The sequence below is a fragment of the Scophthalmus maximus genome, chromosome 21 (assembly GCF_022379125.1).
Source record: "Scophthalmus maximus strain ysfricsl-2021 chromosome 21, ASM2237912v1, whole genome shotgun sequence".
In the NCBI taxonomy this organism is placed as follows: Eukaryota; Metazoa; Chordata; class Actinopteri; order Pleuronectiformes; family Scophthalmidae; genus Scophthalmus; species Scophthalmus maximus.
Genome location: NC_061535.1, coordinates 12459779 through 12480314, shown reverse-complemented (window position 1 = coordinate 12480314; position 20536 = coordinate 12459779). Strand labels below are relative to the sequence as shown.

The 20536-nt window shown below is 45.1% G+C and overlaps 1 protein-coding gene across 6 annotated transcripts in view; it reads left to right on the top strand.

Annotated features, from left to right (window-relative positions):
* Window positions 1–20536, top strand: part of myo3a (myosin IIIA) — a 41639-nt gene that overhangs the window by 6003 nt on the left and 15100 nt on the right. For all 6 annotated transcript variants that reach the window (XM_035619610.2, XM_035619611.2, XM_035619608.2 and 3 more), the window contains 13 exons: window positions 6261–6365; window positions 6546–6645; window positions 9877–9953; window positions 11506–11651; window positions 13944–14009; window positions 14134–14289; window positions 15552–15648; window positions 16581–16697; window positions 17200–17304; window positions 17497–17580; window positions 17756–17958; window positions 19050–19148; window positions 19278–19392. In XM_035619610.2, the coding sequence (XP_035475503.2) occupies window positions 6261–6365; window positions 6546–6645; window positions 9877–9953; window positions 11506–11651; window positions 13944–14009; window positions 14134–14289; window positions 15552–15648; window positions 16581–16697; window positions 17200–17304; window positions 17497–17580; window positions 17756–17958; window positions 19050–19148; window positions 19278–19392 (1470 nt within the window). The remainder of the gene's footprint in view (window positions 1–6260; window positions 6366–6545; window positions 6646–9876; window positions 9954–11505; window positions 11652–13943; window positions 14010–14133; window positions 14290–15551; window positions 15649–16580; window positions 16698–17199; window positions 17305–17496; window positions 17581–17755; window positions 17959–19049; window positions 19149–19277; window positions 19393–20536) is intronic.

The following is a 20536-nucleotide window of genomic DNA, read 5'->3' as shown; positions in this document are numbered from 1 at the left end:
TTCGACCGGGAGCTTGAACAGCGTTTGTCTGCATACTATGGCCGTACCGTGCAGACAAGTGCAGATTAAAAGGTCTGATTTTCACTCACACGGCATGTCTCGTCAGGTAAATGCAGCGGCCACCAAATCTGACCAGGGATTATGGTACAGTTTAAGCCACATTGAGCAGTCTAGGAGTTAACTCATAGGCCAGCTGAGGGATTTGGTCGCGGGCCAGTTAGCATCTTCGATGTGTTGGTGGCGGGGGTAAGCTCGCATGTCGTAGGTCGTCGTGAGAGCAGGGATTTCTGTTTGCAGGGGTTGCCTCTGTTTACATAGATGTCAGGATAGAGCGGTTTTGTGTTGACTGGATTTTGCTCAACGTATGGTGGATATTGTTTGCATTTGACTTTGAGACTGGTTTCTTGCAGCTGCTCATGTACAGGCAATGGTTAGACGCAGGTTTGATCTTGTGATATGTTATGGGAAACTTCAAGGGGACCTTGGTGCCGCTACCGCTGCCGCTGCTCTCTGTACATCTAAGAAGCAGCGCCTCCGGGTCCCCAGTTCTTCCATCTGTAATATTTAATTTCCTGCTGTAGCCCCTTTTTAAAAAATAATGTCAAGTCCCAGACACTCATGTAATGGAGGTCAACCTCGGTGGAGGAAAAGTGTTTGTGGGGTCCAACAACGATGCAGGCTGTCATGTTATCTGTGTTCCTGCTCTGACGGAGAGAAGTGGCAAACCTGGAGACGGCTGATAAACATGGTTAGAGAACCTGAAGAGGTTTGATAAAGAAATGTCAGTCGTGGTCCACAGGGTCTTTTAATTAGTTTGAGTAATATGTAACGTAGCGGTGTTTGTTTTTTTGTCGTACTACAGACGTTGATCTAGGGTCGGTAATATTAGTTGGTCGGTCATTTGGTCGGTGCTCCTCTTTAGTCCAGATGGAACAAATATTGTGTGGATTGCCATGAATTTTTGCACATACATGGTCCCCAGAGGATAATCTTATCAACTCTCCTGATCCCCTGACTTCTCCTCTGGGGCAAAGGGTAGAGTTTTAGGTGACTCAACTCCTACAACATCCCTAATAGATTGACGTTTGGTTCAGATGGTCATGGTCCCCAGAAGCTGAACCCTAATGACTCAACCAAACAAAAACAATCTGCTTTTGTCGCAAAATGAAAAATCAGGCAATTAAGTGAAATGTGGTACAAAAAAAGTAAAGTAAATTAGCAGCTAAATATCAGCAAGTTAGCATTTTGCTCACTGCTGCACATGTTTAATCATTTTCATCATTTTTCATCATGCTGCTTTAGATATTGCGAACATTTAACATGTTTAAAAATGTTAATGTAAATGAATAAATGGCATAATCAAGTTCATCTTGCAGTTCGAATATCTTTTAGGTGATATTCTCTACAGTGCACTGTCTTAGGTCTCTGACTGCACTTTGAAAAGCAGCGACTCGCTCCACCGTGCTGTTCCCTTCTCCGCTATCGGGTACGGCAGTGAGAGAACACCGTGTCCATATTTCTGTAATCCAAGCTCAGTGGACTTTGCATCGGCAGCAGTGTTACGTTAACCCACGAGATAGTTTTCAACTCTGCAGCTTGTGTTTCCTTCACTTTTCATCGCTGCCCTTCCTCCTGAGCTTTTGCAGAGGGGACCCTGCAGTGACTTTGCTCGGGTATCGAGTACGAGCTAAGGCGCTTGAGCAGTCGGACCACGTGCAGCGTTGCAGGAAAACAAAAGGCCTTTTATCTGATTATGTTCTTGTTTTGCTGTGTACTGATTGTTAGAGCTGTATCATGTTTTTCTCCGACGTTGGTACTAAAGTCTGCAGTTGGTGTAGTTTGCTCGGCTTCGCTACTTTGTTTACTCCCTGTTTCCCCTTTGCATAGCTCCATTTTCCAACATTTCCCATGCAAAGGTTTGCAGCCAGCAGTCCAAATCTGGTGGCTAATACTGAGGCTGGAATCACTGCCCGACGGTTTCAGCGAGTGGCTTTGTGTGCTCTGAAGTACAGGCACATTCTAGCGGTGAAGAGACAGGAAAGCGAGGAGGTCGTTCACCATGGTTACTCCATGTCCCTCCTTTCTAAACTGCAAATTTTTCCATCCTTCAGTTCTGGTGAGAGGAGCCTTTTTTTCCCCCTTCTGCCCTGCTCTGACGGCAGACCTCTCATCATGAACAGGATCTGTACAAATTGCATCCTGTACTTCGTTAGCCCGCTCATTGGACTCGGCGAGCTTTTGGCTTCGCCTCTGTGAGTGTGCCTCCTTCATGATAGCGGATGCGGGCAGGGATGAGCAGGCCTCCGTGAATGACGGCCCTAATTTTTCCCCCTCCCGAGCAGAGAGCTTCAGCGTACTTCAAAGATGGTGGAGGGACTTTTATCCTCTAATTGGAAATATTTAGATGCACATTAAATCCCATGTTCCTCCCAGAGACTCTTGTTAAAACGAAGGCCTGTGTTAGTCAAACCTTTTTAAAAGCTCCTACAGAGATCAATCTCATCTTCCATTATGCAAAAATAAAAAGTCACTTTGTCTTCAATGTTAAAAATAAATTGCAATATTCTCTGTCCATATGGCATTTTTAATTAAATTGGTTGCTTACTGGATTTAATCCCTTGTTCAAAGTATTTAAATATTTAAAGGTCTCAGTCATTAGGAAATGGAAGAAGAAACCGGCCATGAGGGGCCTTTTATCAACACATGGCATCTTTAAGAGTTTCAGATGGTGCTCAGACGGAGGAACGTATCAAACGGTCTCTGCAGTGGTGGAAGGGCGAGAGAGAGACCGCGATGGAAAGCATTGAGATTTGGGGTTTTGGTCAAGAAATGCACCACGTTGCATGTTTGACGGACACTCGCTGAGAGTCAAAAATAACCTGGTGTCACCTGTATTAACCCCCCCCCCCCAGGTAATCTCTGTCCCGACTCATCCTGACCTCTGCAGTCATTAAAGGACAATGGGGTTTAAAATGGTATTCCTTGTTCGGACTTAACAATGAATGGCGGCGGAAAGAAGACACCTCCGCTATTGTGCCCGTGTAAACGATAAGGCCACAGTGACAAAGGGAGGGAGTACCTTTCTCTCTCACACACACACACACACACACACACACACACACACACACACACACACACACACACACACACACACACACACACACACACACACACACACACACACACACACACACACACACACATGCGTGTGCTTATTCAGTATTGCAGACATAATACAACCACATATTTTAAATGGTCTGGCAGCGTATAAAAGATTAGATTAGTAGATTTCTATTTGCAGGAGGAGGTGCGTAAAGTTGGCACCTGTGTTTTAAAGGCTTGGGGGGGGGGGGGGGGGGGGGTGTTTCATCTTTACATTTGTTTCATCCACATCTTTTCCCCGTCTTTGATCGACTACGTTCATTTACATGACTGAACAAGCACCTGACCTCATTTCTAAGGGACAATGCGCCCGCTCAGTATTCAACGTATTCAGGTTATTCTTTGAAAATGGATAATTCGGTGGAAAACTCGCTGTTCACATGCAAGACGTAGTCGAAAGATGTGAATCTTTTAACATAGCTTGCATACTCAGTAAGAACTGGCTTTGACTTTTCTCTGCAAACACTATTAGTGATATTTTGTTCACAGGAGAGGAGAATCAGAAGGTGCTTTTCTTCCACAATTATCTTTCCATCGAAAGTTCAGGAAATCTGAGGTCTGAGGTGTCATCCGTCGTTTCCGCCCTGCAGAGGTTCGAGTCTTCATCACGTCTCGAATAATTAATGTTCATGTCAGGCATCACTTTCTGGGATGTGTGCTCCGTGGCTATGAGGTGAGAGTGCCAACGTTTAGCTCGGCTAAATCTAGGGCGCCGCGCCTCTCATTAATATGGAGCTGTGTGTCTGCCCCCGTGTAATTTAACGATGACAGGTGACACGGCAGCAGAGATGTGAGCCGACGTCAGGCCCGGCTGGTTGTCGGCGCGCTGCCCGCGAAAGCCGTCGGCGGTATTCTCCGCTTAGCCGCCGTTTGTCTGGTAGCGGAGAGCAGGAGTGATTTAACTCCCCGTGTGGCAGCTGAGACGGACGCCATCCATCCTGCGACGGCACTCCGAGGCTCCTGACGGATGGGCCGATTGACGGGCAGATAGAAAAAGCAGGCACAGTGTTGAAAACTCACGCTTGCTGAAGGGCGAAGACTGTTTCGCTCGCCTAGAGCTTTGCCTGAACGGGCTCTCACAGGACCAGGGGGCCCGAGGGGTCACGGGGTCCCACTGGGACAAAGACTCTGTTTGCAGTGACGGTCGATATTTCCTGCTTGGGAAGCCAATCAAACGACTACAGACACAGAACAGCTGCAAAGAGAATGATCACAAAACGGCTGCAAGGCGAGACAAGATGGCATCAAAGAGACACTAGATGAGAACAAAGAGACAAAAATGAGAAACGCAAAACTACTACAGAGAAGAAAAGCATGTCGTTTGTAGTCATTTAGCATCTCTTTCATCTCTGTCCGTTGGCTCATTATCCATCTGTATTTTCTTGCCATTTCAATAAGATGATGACAATGATAAGATAAGAAAAAAGAAGATTACCAGAATGCAAGTCTTCCGATATTTGTCCTAAGACTTGCTGAAGTGATTGACAGAAACTTAATCGGCCACTGTTTATTAATTGAAAATGAATGCATTCAAGTCTTTTATTGAGCAGAAATGCGACGCTTTAACTTCCGAGCGTGCCTCCAATAACATGTAATGGGCCTTTTGTAATTTAGTCGCGAACTAAATTAAGTCCCATAAAGGTGTTAACTGGGAGGCTTTAACTGGGAGAAGCAAGTTTACCGCTTCCCTGTGTTTATCTCGGTACGACAGGAAAAATGTGCAAAAGGCAATCAAACCCCGTGGGGGGGAAACTGTAATGCCACGAGAGAATCGGTCCCCGTTTGGCGATTTGAGCAACACAACCACGGATATTATATCGGTTTTATGACACTTCTGTTGTACCAGTCAGCACTTATTTTTTTTTATTCTTCTCGTCAGTATTGCATGGGAAGCCAACCACGATGAAAACACCGGTTTTCCATCGAGGGCCATTCTGTCATTTTTCCTTTCTTTCTCCCAATCGTACAATTGCAGTCGGTGAACATCCCGCCTCCCTATAGCCACTCGAGGAAAATGGATATCGCATTATAAGGCCTCGCGCTGCGCTCTGTCATTTTTCCGAATGTGCACTGTAAAACGTTGCCGTCGTATTAACGCTGCGGCTATAGAAGTAATTTATTTGTGACCTTTTTCTGATGTGCGTGCCGCACACATCGCCGCAGGGGACCGATTCCTATCCTCAACAACCGCACACCGCCGCTATGTCTGTTGGCTAATTAAGCTTTCATCGTACAAGTGTGGGGAATTAGTGTAATTATAGAATACACAGTGTATTTCCTGCCTGATAAAAATTAATATTTTGTTAGGACTAAAGATGTGGGCTGACATGCAAAATATTCATGAATGGGTAAAAAAGAAAAGAAAAGATGGATGCATGAACGTCATTAGACGATATCTCTCACCACGCCGAGATGTTTTATAAACAGCGCTCGTGTGCAGAATCTACAATTTCTGTCACTTCCAGGCCTTTTACACCGAGTGCTCGCCCCCTCACCCCCACCCCCTATAGCCGAGGCATCTCCCAAAGAAAAGGCCCAAATTACGGGGTTATTTGTGTTGCCTTGGCAACCCACTGGGTAATTTTCTGTAATTTTCCGAGAGGGGATCGCTGTTGACAGCGGGAGTCCGTATCTAGACGCAGTGTAACGGCCAGAAAACACAGATAAACACGTAAAAAAACCAAAAGAAAAAACGTTTCTTAGTATATACGCTGTGTTTCTGTTTCTGTAAACATGAAGAGGATGTAGTCGATGTCGAAGAGGATGTGTGCACATCGCTTAATGTTCACCCCTGCTTTGTCAACACAGCGTATAGATGGAAAACCTCCTCACAAAAAAATGTACATTCCCTCTCCGTGTGCACGATGCTCGCCTCCCGCTAAGCCGCCTCGCAGCGATAAGCCGCTACCAGATTGACAGAATTAAACTCTGAGCATCTTTCATCCTGTGAAAAGTCTGCATATCTAAGATGCCCCAGATTTATTATGTTTTTTGGCATGTTGTATAAGCTGAGCTATAAGTGCTGACTCATGTTGAGGTTTTCTTCCTGATTGTCCTCCTCCTCCTCCTCCTCCTGCTGCTCGTTGTTCTTCTTGCAGCTCTGCAACGGCGGCTCGGTGACGGATCTGGCCAAAGGCATGCTGAGGAGAGGGGACCGAATGGATGAAGCCATAATCGCCTACATCTTGCATGAGGCCCTCATGGTAAAGTCTGACAATTCTTCCATGTTTTGACTGTGGAGTGAAACACAACAACGCCCCCCACCTCCCTCCCCGGATGAATCGCTTCAACAAAAGGCGTGCTTAATTTTGCAGGCAGGTGCTTGGCAGAAGTAAAAAAAAAAAATAATAAGCTCTTAAACAAAATCCCCTTCCTCTCCACAGGGCCTCCAACACCTGCACGTCAACAAGACCATCCACCGGGACGTCAAAGGCAACAACATCCTGTTGACGACGCACGCGGGGGTCAAACTCGTGGATTTCGGTAGGTCACATGTCCCATTTTTTTTGTGCAAAAGACATGCTTCTTTTTTTTTTTGCACCATCCCCATCTAATCAGGGGAAAATGATGTTATGGCTGTAGTTAACAGAAGAGGGTCAAACACATTACCTTCAGCCGCTCGCCAAATAAATTGTGCCACTAATTAGTTGCCTTGAGAGGGTTGGACCGCATTCACACAACCGGACAAAGTGGCGGGTGATTACACTTTTCCATCACATCCCGTCTCTTCCATTATGCGGCCGCAGACGGCAGGAGGATACTGTCGCTGTCCGCCCTGCGTTTCCAAGCTGATTTTCTTAACCAAATGAGGCGGCGCGACCGTGGTTCCCGGATCGGAGGTGAATGATAGGCAAAGTGTTTTTCTGACTATTTCCAGAGGATGACTCACCCCCAGATTGCTTAAGGGGGCCGAAGAAGAAAAAAGATAAACAGCCGCCTGTTTTCGCCACAAATAAAATCCCCACTCGACAACGTGTGCGTGGGTTTTGCATTTAGTCTGCTAATTGTGGGCTTCTCTTAAAAGCCTTTCTCCCAACCACGAGGCACCAAAGTGCACAGCTCTTGTATAGTGATGAGGAGGAGGAAGGGGGGTATTAATGGAATCACTCAAGACGTGGATGTGAAGTAGCTAATATGGAGCGGGGCCACCGTTTGCCTCCAAAAAAAAGAAAACAGCGTCACCCTCCTGTCTCTTGCAGATCTTTACTGACGAAGAAGTTTTCGAGATGTAGTCCTCTGTCTTCTGCAGAATCTTTCATAAATGTCTAGCCTGCATATAGTGGGGAAGATTCACCACTTGCAACATTTAATTTATTTAGAAACGTGATAGGTAACTGGCCCCTTTTTAGCTGCTCATTTTTAGAATTTCTTTGACGGTAAGTTTTAAAGTCCCGCTGACATATTCAATACGTATATTCATGGACTAACGTGAGCATAGCATCTAGCCCAGAGCAACACACTGTACAGTGACACTGTACGCTGCAGAGCGTTAATGGCTGCAATTCTGATTTGCACTATATGGAGTTTTGCTACTAAAACGGTATAATCCGGCATGCGACACATGCAGCCGGCGACTTGAATTTAAATGTCCCCAGCTCTCCGTGACACGCAGGTAAAATGTCATTCACCTAAGAACGAGCCGATAAGACGTCGGCTCCTGTGTTATCACCATGCCGGCCAAGTCTCTGCCCAATTAGCACTTTGGCATCATTCAAAGAGCAGACGTCCAAAACTGGAGTCTGTTCCAGCCCATCTTCTCTCTCCACCCGCTGACCTTCCAAATGTGTATCAGGTTACACATGTTGTGAGCTCATCGCAAAAGGGAAGAAAAATAGACGCGGCAGTTTTAAAAAATAAGCCCAACTTGTGTAAAAGCTTCGAGAGTGACTGGGGGGGGAAAAAAGGGGGGCGGGAAAAAATGTTCCGACTCGTGCTCGACGCGGCGGCGGTGGCGGCGTCACGCTGAGATTAATGTTGGGGATTTTTTTTTGTTCCTTCTCATGCGGAGGGGCGCACGCCACACTAAGCTGCTGAAGGGCTCGCACCCCCGCGGTGACTCATCACGAGCAGAGACACCGAACGTGGCGAGAGAGATGGACCCGGAAAAGAGAACCAGGGGAGCGCGTTCGTCCATTGGGCCTCTCATGAATATGCTAATTGACAGGCGTTATCTCCGTGATGATTATTGAGTGTGGCCCACCGGGCTCCTCTCGGGGTTAATGTAGTGGAAAGAGAGGGGGCTGTGAGGGGCTTTTAATGGGGGGCTCTTCATGTTTCTTTATCCTGGCACATTGGTACACTTCATATGTACATTATATATATATATATATATATATATATATATATATATATATATATACGTATTGTAGCAGATGTGTAACCATAAGTTTCATCAGATCGTTGTGGGGTTTTTCTTGGGTAGTTCCTTTTGGTGTATATATTCCTCCAACTTTGTAAATCTCGGGGTTTGTTCTTAGTAATGTTGGTTGATGTGTTACTGTGTGTATGTGTGTGTGTGTGTACACGTGTGCATCAGCCATATGCATATATCTCCTCCCGCACATGACTCAAATCCCTTTTGATGTTTGGCCGCAGAACTGTTTTCCTCTGCATTGCTCATCCTGGCATCTCTCTCTCTCTCTCTCCCTCTCTCTCTCTCTGTCTCTCTCTCTCTCTCTCTCTCTCTCTCTCTCTCTCTCTCTCTCTGTCTCTCTCTCTCTCTCTCTCTCTCTCTCTCTGTCTCTCTCTCCTCCCCCCCATGGCTCTAAACCCACCAGCACCAACAGAAATCCGTCACGTCACTGTACCGCACCGACAGCAATGAAGTCGACGGAGCTGTTACAAGTAACAGTCGCTGACGCCGTCGGAAATGCACTCGAGTAAATGCAGCAGGACTTTGTGTCTCGAATAGATTTTAACCAATGTCACTGTCGGGGGAGTATGTCGGCGCGGCTTCACAAAATGATCTCTTCATTTTGCACAAACTGTACAATCCGGAGCCGTGAACACAACGTGCTCGACAGAGACGCTGTCCTCCATCTGTAGCCGCGCGCCCGTGCGTCAAGCGGATCGCCTTCCGTTTGTGTTGGTAAAGCCACGTTTTACCTCGAGGCTCTCTCTCCTTTTGTCCCCGGTCGACTGCCTCGGCTGAGCCGGCCCCCCGGGACACGAGAGAGTGGTGTGGCGTAACGCTGATTCGTCCCGACTGGACCCAAGTCACGACCGTGGGTCGGCGTGTTCCTTGTCAGGCTTTTTAAACCGCACGTTTACACACACACACACACACACACACACACACACACACACACACACACACACACACATAAGGACACGCTCATTCCCTCTGCTGTCCAATTCGTGCTGAATTTGCCAACCACAGTGTTTTATATGTGGATAAAGCTAATTACATCTAACAAACCGCTTATTCTGGGAGTGAAATGTCGTCTCTGGCAGCCACAGCCTGTTAGCAGCAGACTTATATTCAAATTTTACTCTTGAAATATCCAGCGACATAACCTGCAAGTCAGAGAAGAATGTGTAATTCGAAGCCATCGATCATTTGGAGGATGGGAGAAAAAACTCCTTGTCACCGTAGTGACCGCTCCATCAGTGGCATACGAGAAAGCTCTCCGGCCCCGTATGAGTTGAGCGGCAGCCTGCAAGCGTAGTGTCAACTGTTTGACACGGCTGAAGTGTGTATTCTCCTCCCCGCAGGTGTGTCCGCCCAGCTGACAAACACCCGTCTGAGGAGGAACACCTCTGTCGGAACTCCCTTCTGGATGGCTCCTGAGGTACCTGTTCCCTTTCCACTACACTAGCCCCCGAAGCAGATCCCCCGGTGGGGGCCACAGTTAATAATCATGAAAGAGATGAAAAAAAACAAAACAACAACAACAAGTGGGCCGCCCCCCGTCATTCATCTCACGTCTAATCGTGCATTTGAAGTAGTGCACATCAAGAAATGGTCGTTTATACCAGAGCATAGTCGCATCCGCTTGAAAGGTCGATGTAACTTCGCTCATCGCTAAGGGGTTTTTTTTTTTCGGCGACAGTGTCTCGCCTCTTCAAAGTCTCGCCCAGTAGTAAAGTAGTTGGCCGTTTCTTCATGTCGCTTCAAACTGTTAAACATATCGACAGCTACGAATTAAAGTCAAGTCAACTCTGCAATATGTGCAGAAAATACGTTGCTCTCCCGCCGTACTGCAATAAGTACAAAAGGTAAAAAATATGTACGATAAATAAATGGTGCAAAAACTTGACATGTGGAGTGGACGAGCAGGGAATCGGAACTACCGAGTGCGTGTTGGGCCCCCAGACGTGGATGAACCTCTAATGAATCACCTGACAGATCACAATTGACATTTTTACATGAGGTTTGCATGCTGTGCATCAGTATAAACGCTGCAAGACGTGTTCAGGATACTAGTATTTTAATCTTATTTGTATAAAATGCTCATGGACGAAGCTTGGACGGACTCTAGACTAGAAAGCGGCACGGCTTTTTAACGTCAGGAGTGTAAAACAAGATTTGTGACAGTATTATTACAAGAAAAGAACGATTTCTGATGACTTTTTTGGGAGAGAGATTATTCATGAGCACAGACTTTCCCGGATTGGATGATAAACATCTGTGGATTAACGCCGTCTTTCTAAAGATTTGATTATGTAACGTTGAGGTAAGTTTGTGTCCTTATGTCATACATTTCAGATTGAGTTACATATTTTACAAAAGCTGTTTGTAATACTTACACATTCAGGAACTAGTCTGTGGAAGTGTCCATGTTACTTTGACGACTGATTTAATAGATATGTTTGTGCTCCATTAATTAGTTCTGCAGAGATATGACAGGACACTTTTTTTCTGTTACTGTTTTGTATGTCTTACTAATCACAATCCACAAAACAACACATGATGATTGACTCCCCTCATCGGGAATCGGGCCAAAACCTCCCAACTTTAGTCCTTGCAAATCCAGAAAGTATTACGTTTGTATCATACATTTTGTGTTCTGATCTCGTGTTGCTAGCGGTTAAAGCAAAAAAAAACAATTGTCTTAATTCTGTTTGCTCCAAAACAAAGGCTTTATAATTCTTTAATCTGATAATTAGTGAAACCATGGAGGACAATCAGGATTAATGGGTGTGATGTTAATGAGATGCTGACTACTGGCTAGTTTGGGCTTTTTTTAAATAATTTTTGCTTTGAGAACTATAAACGTATATACAAATAAATATTATAACGCTTATACACTTTTATTGACCATGGACATAACGTTTTTTTACATCTGATTCCCACTTTGCAAAGTTGTCACATCTGATGTTTCGCCTGTTTTGGCGCTGCAGGTTATAGCATGTGAGCAGCAGCTGGACTCAACCTACGATGCCCGTTGCGACGTTTGGTCCCTCGGCATCACCGCCATAGAGCTGGGAGATGGAGACCCACCCCTGTCCGACCTCCACCCGATGAGAGCCCTTTTCAAGATACCCAGGTGAGCCTCCATCACAACTACTCATCAGCCAATCAATCGTCATGATTCCAAAGGGGCTGTGACTTTGTCCCGGGACTGTCGGTGATGTTGAAATGAATTCTGTCGCTGGGATTTTTAAAACTCCTTTGTGCTGATTCCAGTTCTTGCTGTGAAGTGGGAAAAAGTTGAGCATTAAATAGGTGTGTGTTTGATTGTGCCTTCAACAGCGGTGGGTATATTTTCATTTTTAAAGACAGGGTAATGCCTCGTGCTTGTACAGTAGATCATCCAGAAAAGCCATCTCCTGCTCCCCAACGCAGTGATTTGCTTCTCCATACCAGACAAAGTACAGTCCTTTCATTTCAAACGGCTCGCAGGGGCTTATCCATAAACCATTCCCCTACTGGCACTGATCCCATTCGTCTGGTGTGTGTGTGGGGGGGGTGTATGTGGGAGGCTGCGACCACATACACCCCCCCCCCCCCCTCAATCTGTGCATATTGTGGGCTGAAGGTGAAATGTAATTGTTTATCGTCTCCTGATTCCAGCGTGAGAGAGAGCTGCATAAGCACTTACCGTCACTGTCACCTTAGCGGCACAGCGCTTTGTCCATCACCGCATGGTGCACACTTTGCACACACACACACACGCACACACGCACACACGCGCACACACACACACACACGCACACACCAACACGCACACCAACACGCACAGGCAGCAGTGTCATAGCTGTCCTGTGTGTTTGCTCGTGGGGTCGTGCTCCACAGGAGCCATCACACAGCTTTCCCAGAATCTATGTGACTGCTGCAGCTACAGAGCTTCAGGCTCTCTCTCCGTTCACACTCCCCCATTTCTCTCTACGCTGGGTTTATTCATCAAGCGGGTCGGAGAAAAGAGCTATGCTGGAAGCATCGATTGAACCACACCTTGTCTTATTTAATTTAGGCTGGTCAAATAGTTCCAAAACAGAGGATGACCGAGGAGAAAAACAAGGCCCAAATACGTTTGTTATCCCTCAGTGCTGTATAGTTTGATTTTATTCTACCATACATTATACAGAGCCTAGACTCAATACAACACCATATTCTGTAGAGAGTGATAGTCTTATATAATCGAATTCCATTGTTTCTGCTGGAAATACTACACTTCTGATGGTTTATTGGTTGTTGTTGTTGTATTTAAAACCAAATGTACCTTGATTATGCTTCCACCACTTAATAAGATGAAGAAATTTAGGTTGAAGTATTAGAAACACTTGTTTTTAACCTCAGGCCCCATGTTTTAATGTGGCTACTAAGTTAGGTTAACTTACCTAACTAGCTAGTTAAAGATCTGTTTTGGATTTGGTCTGTAAAAAGTTAGACTGGCTTGTTATCTTAGTTAGTTAGTGAGCTAGTATATCTCATTTTGAATATTCAACAAACCCTAAACTCCAAAAGAGAGAAACTAAAGATAAAAAGTTTCTATTTCTCAAATAATGAGACAGAAAGAGGGAGACAGTGAAAGAACTGGGATGACGGGAAATGTACAGAAATCAAATCCCAGCTCAAAGCATCGCACTCTCCAGCAGGTTGGAGATTAAAAGTGATCTCCTAATTATGCACACGTGTAAAGTACGGAGCGCTTATCCTTCATTATGTGCAACAGAGAAGATTTGCATTTGCCTGTAGAAAGTGAGCAAACGCTAAATTTAGAAAATGAAAAAAAAAGAAAAGCCTCCTCAAGCTCATGTTTTGTCTTCCAGATAAGAAAAACCGTTAAATAGCCACAGTCAATGTTTCTGATTCATTTGCTGTCCATATTTGCTGTGTGATAAAAAGGAGATGTATGGCCTTTCATTAGACCAAGTTATTGCTGCCGGAGCCAAAGAGGCCCTGGTGCATTAGCAGGCAGAATTGACTTTCCGACCCCTTCACAGGAACCCCTCTTGTAAATAAATACATAAAGGTATTGGAATTAAAGCAAATTAGCTCAGTTGCTCCTGAGCCGTGAGGCCTTGTTACCGTTGACCCCTTAACAACATGTGTCCATTTAAATGGGTTTGTTTTTTTTACTTGCGAAACCAACAATTCACAAGATCTGGTTGCACTTGATCCAGTGTTATCGACTGTCATCAAATCCGCTATATCACCAACCCCTTTCTTCCAGAGTACTGCTGTTTCTTTCTTTTCTGGATGTATATTTCGATGGCGAATGGCGTTCAGATTTCACTCCGTCGTTTCCGCTCGGCCTTTGGTTCTCCGCCGCGGCCCGTTAAGTCCCGTCTCATCTTATCGTCCCATTTATCTTTTCCATTACCTCCCTTAACAGAAATCCTTCGCCTACCCTCCACCAGCCGGAGCTCTGGTCAGACATCTTTAATGACTTCATCTGCAAGTGAGTGCGGATGCTACCGCTGAAATAATAAATACGGTATTTCCACTGATGGCACATAAGCAGATGCTTTGAATATGGAGACATTCATCGCACTCTTCTACCTTTTTCTTCTTCCCCTCCGCAGATGTCTGATTAAGGACTTTGAGCTGAGACCGAATGTGCTAGACCTGCTGCAGCACGTGTTCATCAAGCAGATTGTCGGCAGAGAGAGAACACTGCAGAAACAATTGATCGAACTAATTGACCTCAACCAACAGATTGGAGTCGTTGGCAAAATAAGGTACTGTCCAATATCTAACATGTCCACAAGTTGTGCTAAAGGAGAATACTCACCGTGCACCGTGAAGTCTCTTACTGCCCCGAAAAACCTTGAAGTCGGCAAAAGCCTTCCTGTCAGTGGGTCTTCTCTGCTAGCCTGCGGCTTAGCCTTTGCGGGCAGTATAATCCAAATTACCCCCATTTGCTAGATATTTTACAAAGCCTGCCGCCGTCGCTTCAACAACAGCTCAATCCTGCCCCAGCATCACGCGACCTGCGGGCTGCACGTCAAATGTTGGCCCAGAAGGTGCTTCGTCCATGCAGTCGTGAAATGTTAATCCTATTTCTGTCATTCAAGCCATCACGGAAAGACAAACAGAAGCACTGACACTAATGACAGGTAACACATGCATATATGACCTTTATCGCCACAGTAGGAGTAGATGATAAGTGGCTTTTTTAGCGTTCACACAGTTCTTGTTGTAGTGGTGATGGCACATGTATTTGCAGTGAACTAAATCGTCTGATTTTAGTTGACCGCTGTTTTACATGCTGCCATTGGTAAAGTTGTCTCTTCTTCCACGTCACGTGGTCGTCACTTTTATCTGTGTGTAAGTGTTCGTGTTCAGAAAACACAGGACAGGTAGTGGTGAGGTAGTCCAGAAAGATTGGGGGACTGTGGAGATTTAAACATTTAATAAAATGTGGGTCTCATACGGGGAGAGGATGTAGGGCCGAGTGAACTGCATACTGATCGTCCTTTCTTGTTCACCGTTTATTATATTTACATTTAGATCTTAATCTAGTTAAATCTTTGATTGTATTTACATTATTGAACGTTTGTTTGACATCGGCAGGACTCTGCACTGCACCAATATGTGCTAAGAATGTGCTGGATTTGAATCAGGATCACTGAGATTGTCTTGTACAGTGTTTACATTACATACACTGCTGGTGTGTGTGTGTGTGTGTGTGTGTGTGTGTGTGTGTGTGTGTGTGTGTGTGTGTGTGTGTGTGTGTGTGTGTGTGTGTGTGTGTGTGTGTGTGTGTGTGTGTGTGTGTGTGTGTGTGTGTGTGTGTGTGTGTGTGTGTGTGTGTGTGTGTGTGTGTGTGTGTGTGTGTGTGTGTGTGTGTGTGTGTGTGTGTGTGTGTGTGTGTGTGTGTGTGTGTGTGTGTGTGTGTGTGTGTGTGTGTGTGTGTGTGTGTGTGTGTGTGTGTGTGTGTGTGTGTGTGTGTGTGTGTGTGTGTGTGTGTGTGTGTGTGTGTGTGTGTGGTGAATTTCAGGCATGAACGCATCCACACTAAGAAAGGAAGCCACATGAAGACACAGAGTGGCCACGATGAGGTGGAGGACCTCGCCACCCTAGAAGTGCTAGATGAGGTAAGAACGTCCGAACTCAGCTTTGACCTTTTGTAAAAATTGTACGATGATAAAGCTATACGCTTAAAAAACAAAACATAACTAGTCAGCGGGAAGAAAACCATTGTCAAAGCAGATACAGTGAAGCAAAAATGTACTAGACACTGTATGAGTTTTTATTTTGAGATTGAAAAATGATTCTCCATCTTGCAAATAGCCATTGTCAAAATAGTTTTACCACAAGGTGCACCTTCTCTGGAGCTTTTGACCGGGCTACATGATCTTCCTCGCCACAAGGAGTTTCACAGCTGAGTTTCACAGTTTCTCTTTCACCCTGGAAACAAAAGCGCAAAAAAATAATATTTGACCAACTCCATCAGCTGTTGTGTGATACCATCAACAGCCCCAGAACATCTACTAAATGCACTTGTGTTGAGATTGTTTTGACAACTGCTTTTGACTATTCTGTAGAAATTACATTCTCCGCATCTGAAAGAATATATAGAATATCTCTGGTCTCCTGTTAAAAAAAAAAAAAAAAAAACGAACCGAAACTATTGTACAACCACAGCGAGTAACGGCGCAATAAACACAAATAACATTAAGAGCCATTTATCAATTGTGACACGTTGAGCGATACAACCGGTCGAGGTTACCAGCGGATATTTCAACCCATCCCTCACGCGGAGTTTGAGGTGGGCAGTGCCGCCGTGCTCATGTTGATGTACCTGTCCCGGCGGCGCGGAGACGGGAGAATCAATCACCGTGTGACAGCAAGATAATACATTGAGGTAACAGGCGTCACAGGCCTTGACTCGAGGCAGGACATGAGCATAAGGGACTGCCTGGTTGTAATAATGATTTTTGTGCATTTATCTCTTGTAAGACAGCGATGTAGAAAGGAATTTGCTTAAGTGCCGGCATTTCTTTTTTTTTTTTTTTTCTTTTTCCAGAACACAGTCACAGAGCAGCTTCAGCTTCGCTATGGACAAGATGAAATCTATACATACGTGGGGGACATCCTCATGGCGGTCAATCCTTTCCATAAGATGGAGATATACACTCCTCAGGTCCGTGGACGGATATTAGTATTTTTTCACGCACGTGTGATCGTACATTTGGTCAGTAACGCACCGAATGCAGCGTATCTCATTAGTGCCTATGCAGTTCTGCAGTCTGCAGAACACACACTCTGCAGAAGACACACACACACACACACACACACACACACACACACACACACACACACACACACACACACACACACACACACACACACACACACACACACACACACACACACACACACACACACACACACACACACACACTGCCCCTGTTTCCCTGCCTCTTCCATGCCTCACTGATTGTATTTTCCTCTCAATCATTATGTTTTTCTCTCCGCCTCAAGTTTGTGGCTATTTTTTCAGTCCTCTCTTCCCAGAGCAAAAGTATAATAGGGGAGTTTGTTGTGTGCAGTACACAGATGCAAAAGCCTTTTCATGGTAACATTAATTTCTGGTATCCATTACATTCGTGTGCCTGTCGCTGTCAACACTCTTCTCTTTGCAGCACACTAAAATGTACATAGGAGCTAAACGTACAGCAAACCCGCCGCACATCTTCGCCGTGGCTGATATCGCCTACCAGTCCATGGTGTCCTACAATGCAGACCAGGTCATTCATTTTTGCGCTCGTCACATTACAAACAAGTGTTATGATATTGTTTTTACTGTTTTTCATGCTCTTTGTTGTAAGAAAATACCCATTTTTTCCCCCTCTAATGGAGTCAGAAGTTGATTCTAGTGACATTGTGTCAGTATTACAATCACCAGTTTCATAATAAGCTTTCTGACTTCCTATGTGCAGTGCGTCGTGATCAGCGGAGAAAGTGGAGCAGGGAAAACGGAGAGTGCTCATCTGTTAGTGCAGCAGCTGACTGTTCTTGGGAAGGTGAGTTATGATGTACAGTATATATCCATAAACACAACATTTCATCAACAAGCCCTTTCTATAATTGTCCATTCTGCGGCTGTGTCACGGAGACTCCCTGAGGTACAAATAATGTCCCTTTAACTTTTGATTACTTTGGTCGAGTTTTCTAAGGCCGCATGATGTTTTGATTCAGGCCAATAATCGGACGCTCCAGGAGAAGATCCTGCTGGTCAACAGCCTGGTGGAGGCGTTCGGCAACGCCTGCACGGCCATCAACGACAACTCCAGCCGCTTCGGCAAGTACCTGGAGATGAAGTTCACCTGCGGGGGAACCGTGGTGGGAGCGCAGATATCCGAGTATCTGCTGGAGAAGTCCAGAGTCATCCACCAGGCCGTGTAACTATCACCTCCTTCTTTTTGTTTTTGTGAAAAAAAAAAAACTTGGTGACACTTTGAATTGAAATCACGTCTCTTGTCGTTTGCTTGTCGACAACACTGCGGCAAAGGTTGTTTTCCTGCTTGCTGGCCAGGGATCAGTGTGCGTAATGGACTGTCTGTTTCTTTCACCTTTACTCCTCCTTCTCAAACTGGCGGCATTTGCTTTCCACCTGCACTTCAGTCAATCCATCTTTTTTCTTTCTTCTTTTTATCTGGGGGGAACGGACGGGTCATGTGGAGGGACTGGCTTATTTCCTGTTTGATCAAGGATTGTGTCCTTAGTGGAACTTCTAAGGCGGCCTCAAGTATTCCATTAGGAAACAGACACGCAGATCGGAGACGGTTTGAATTGAGTTGCGAGCGCTGTCCGTACGCCGTGCGTCAGCCTGTTAGATTCTAATTGCTGGGGACAGCGAGCAAGGTGGATCCATGTTGTTCATTCAAGATTTCTTCACGAGGCGATACCTCAGGGATGTTATGTTTTCAGATCTCTGAGGAGGATAATTGACAAGAATATGCATAGAATAATACTTATCACAATATAAGGGCGTTTGGTGTGAAGTTAGGCCAATAGCTTTTGGCTATAAATTCAACCAAGCCAAGATTATCCTATTAATATCTGTTCTATTAATTTGTGTCAGACTACAGAACACTTCACTGCAGACTGTGTTTACAGGCCCAGTACTGCAAACGGGGCAAAATATAGCAAAGGCTTCTGAGACAAATCAAAAATGTAATTCATATTTCATGAAATGTAACCATGAACACATCCAAAAATAATATTGTTGATTGAATAAGTGAAATGAAGTGTTTAACTATAAATATGAAACATTTAATTAACCTGAATCAATTGATAACGTAAATCATCCATATAGAGCACATGCATACAGCTGTATTATTATTGTTTAAAAGCATTTTAGCCCGTAAGCGAATGCTAATAATGTGAGCTGCTTACAGGATTATTTAATTTTTGAGTTGTTTGATTTACTACATTTGGTCAGTTTTAGTGCATTTCATGTCAATGTGTGTGTGTGTGTGTGTTTCGACAGAGGGGAGAGGAACTTCCACATCTTCTACTACATTTACGCCGGCCTGGCTGACAGGAAGAAACTAGCCCACTACAAGCTCTCCGACAGCAAAACACCTAAGTAGGTTTGACACTTCCCGGCCACCCCTCGTCTGCATCACTGCTATTCCCCGCTCGCACGGCAAAGCGCCCCGTGTCAGTACCAACCCCCTACAGCCCTGATCTTCTGCTTCCCCCCTTTGTACCGCAGGTATCTGTGTAACGAGCACATTAAATTAGGGCCCGACATAGTGAGCAACACCTTCTACAAGGAGCAGTTTGACGCGGTGGAGCAGTGCTTCAAAGTCATTGGATTCACCCTGGAGGTACTGTACGAGCCAGCGCGTTGATTTACTGGGAGAAACGGCTGACATTGGCTCGGCCACAATGAAAGCACAACCTCCACCCTGACACCCATCCATAAGGACACACGCTCACACATCTGTAACCAATCAAAGTGTGTGTACAACCAGTATTCTAATCGGTGAGCTCTGGGGGGAAAAAAGGGGCATAGAATGAGCTTTGAAACAGGTGTACAGTCAGTTCATAAAGGTGCACTATATGGCCTATTGTGGAGAATGAAGCCACGGGCACACGGAGGCAGTCAGCTGTTGGCATTGTGAGGACTAACGAGGCCCAAAGAACTGATTGCCTCTGGGATCTGCACGTCAATAGCACTTATCCCGTAGTCGCTTGGCACTGCTGGAGGAGCAGCCGCCTTTCCCTACAGTGCGACGTCCTCCTGGCTCGCGTGAAATCACAGAATGTGTGTATGAAGATTGCCTTTGAGGCATTTGATCTATTTTGACGCCGTTGTGAGGCACAAAGGAGAAGAGTTGGTTTTTTTTCCTGTCTTTTTTTTATTTTAGCATGTGCTAGGACTGTCACACTCACTGAACGACGGGTGAATCGTGTACTTTTATTTCTATAATCCCCCCCAAAAATCTTAATTTTGTTGATATCGTTGGTGCTTAGCGATGACATTTTTCCTTTTTTATCTCTGAATGGTGCTAAATTTTTTTCATAGAGTCAAACACTGCTCATGGTAGCACATGTCATGTGACAACCGACGATAAATTAGAAGATATTCTCTGCGCAGAAAGGACATTTGGTCAGTCAATTCAAATGCAATGTTCTGCTATGTTCCAGTTTTCAAACTGCGATTGGAAAAAATGTCAAAAAGCATAATTTGGGAATACTAATAATACCCCAAATAACTGATGATGTTATGGCAGGTGGTTTTGGAGGTTAAAGCATGAAATTTGAGCTATTAATCAGCAGCTTTCAACTGAAATAGTGCACATATTGTACGTTGGTCAGCCGAACACCTTTGCCTCCACATGACACCTTCAATGCCTCATCATGACTATTCATTAGGAAGTGAGTTGTACGTCTTTGTGCTCACAAATGTCGGTACCCAATCATGTTACAATAAGTCCCAAATTTGGATGAAAGAAATTCAGAACCGCT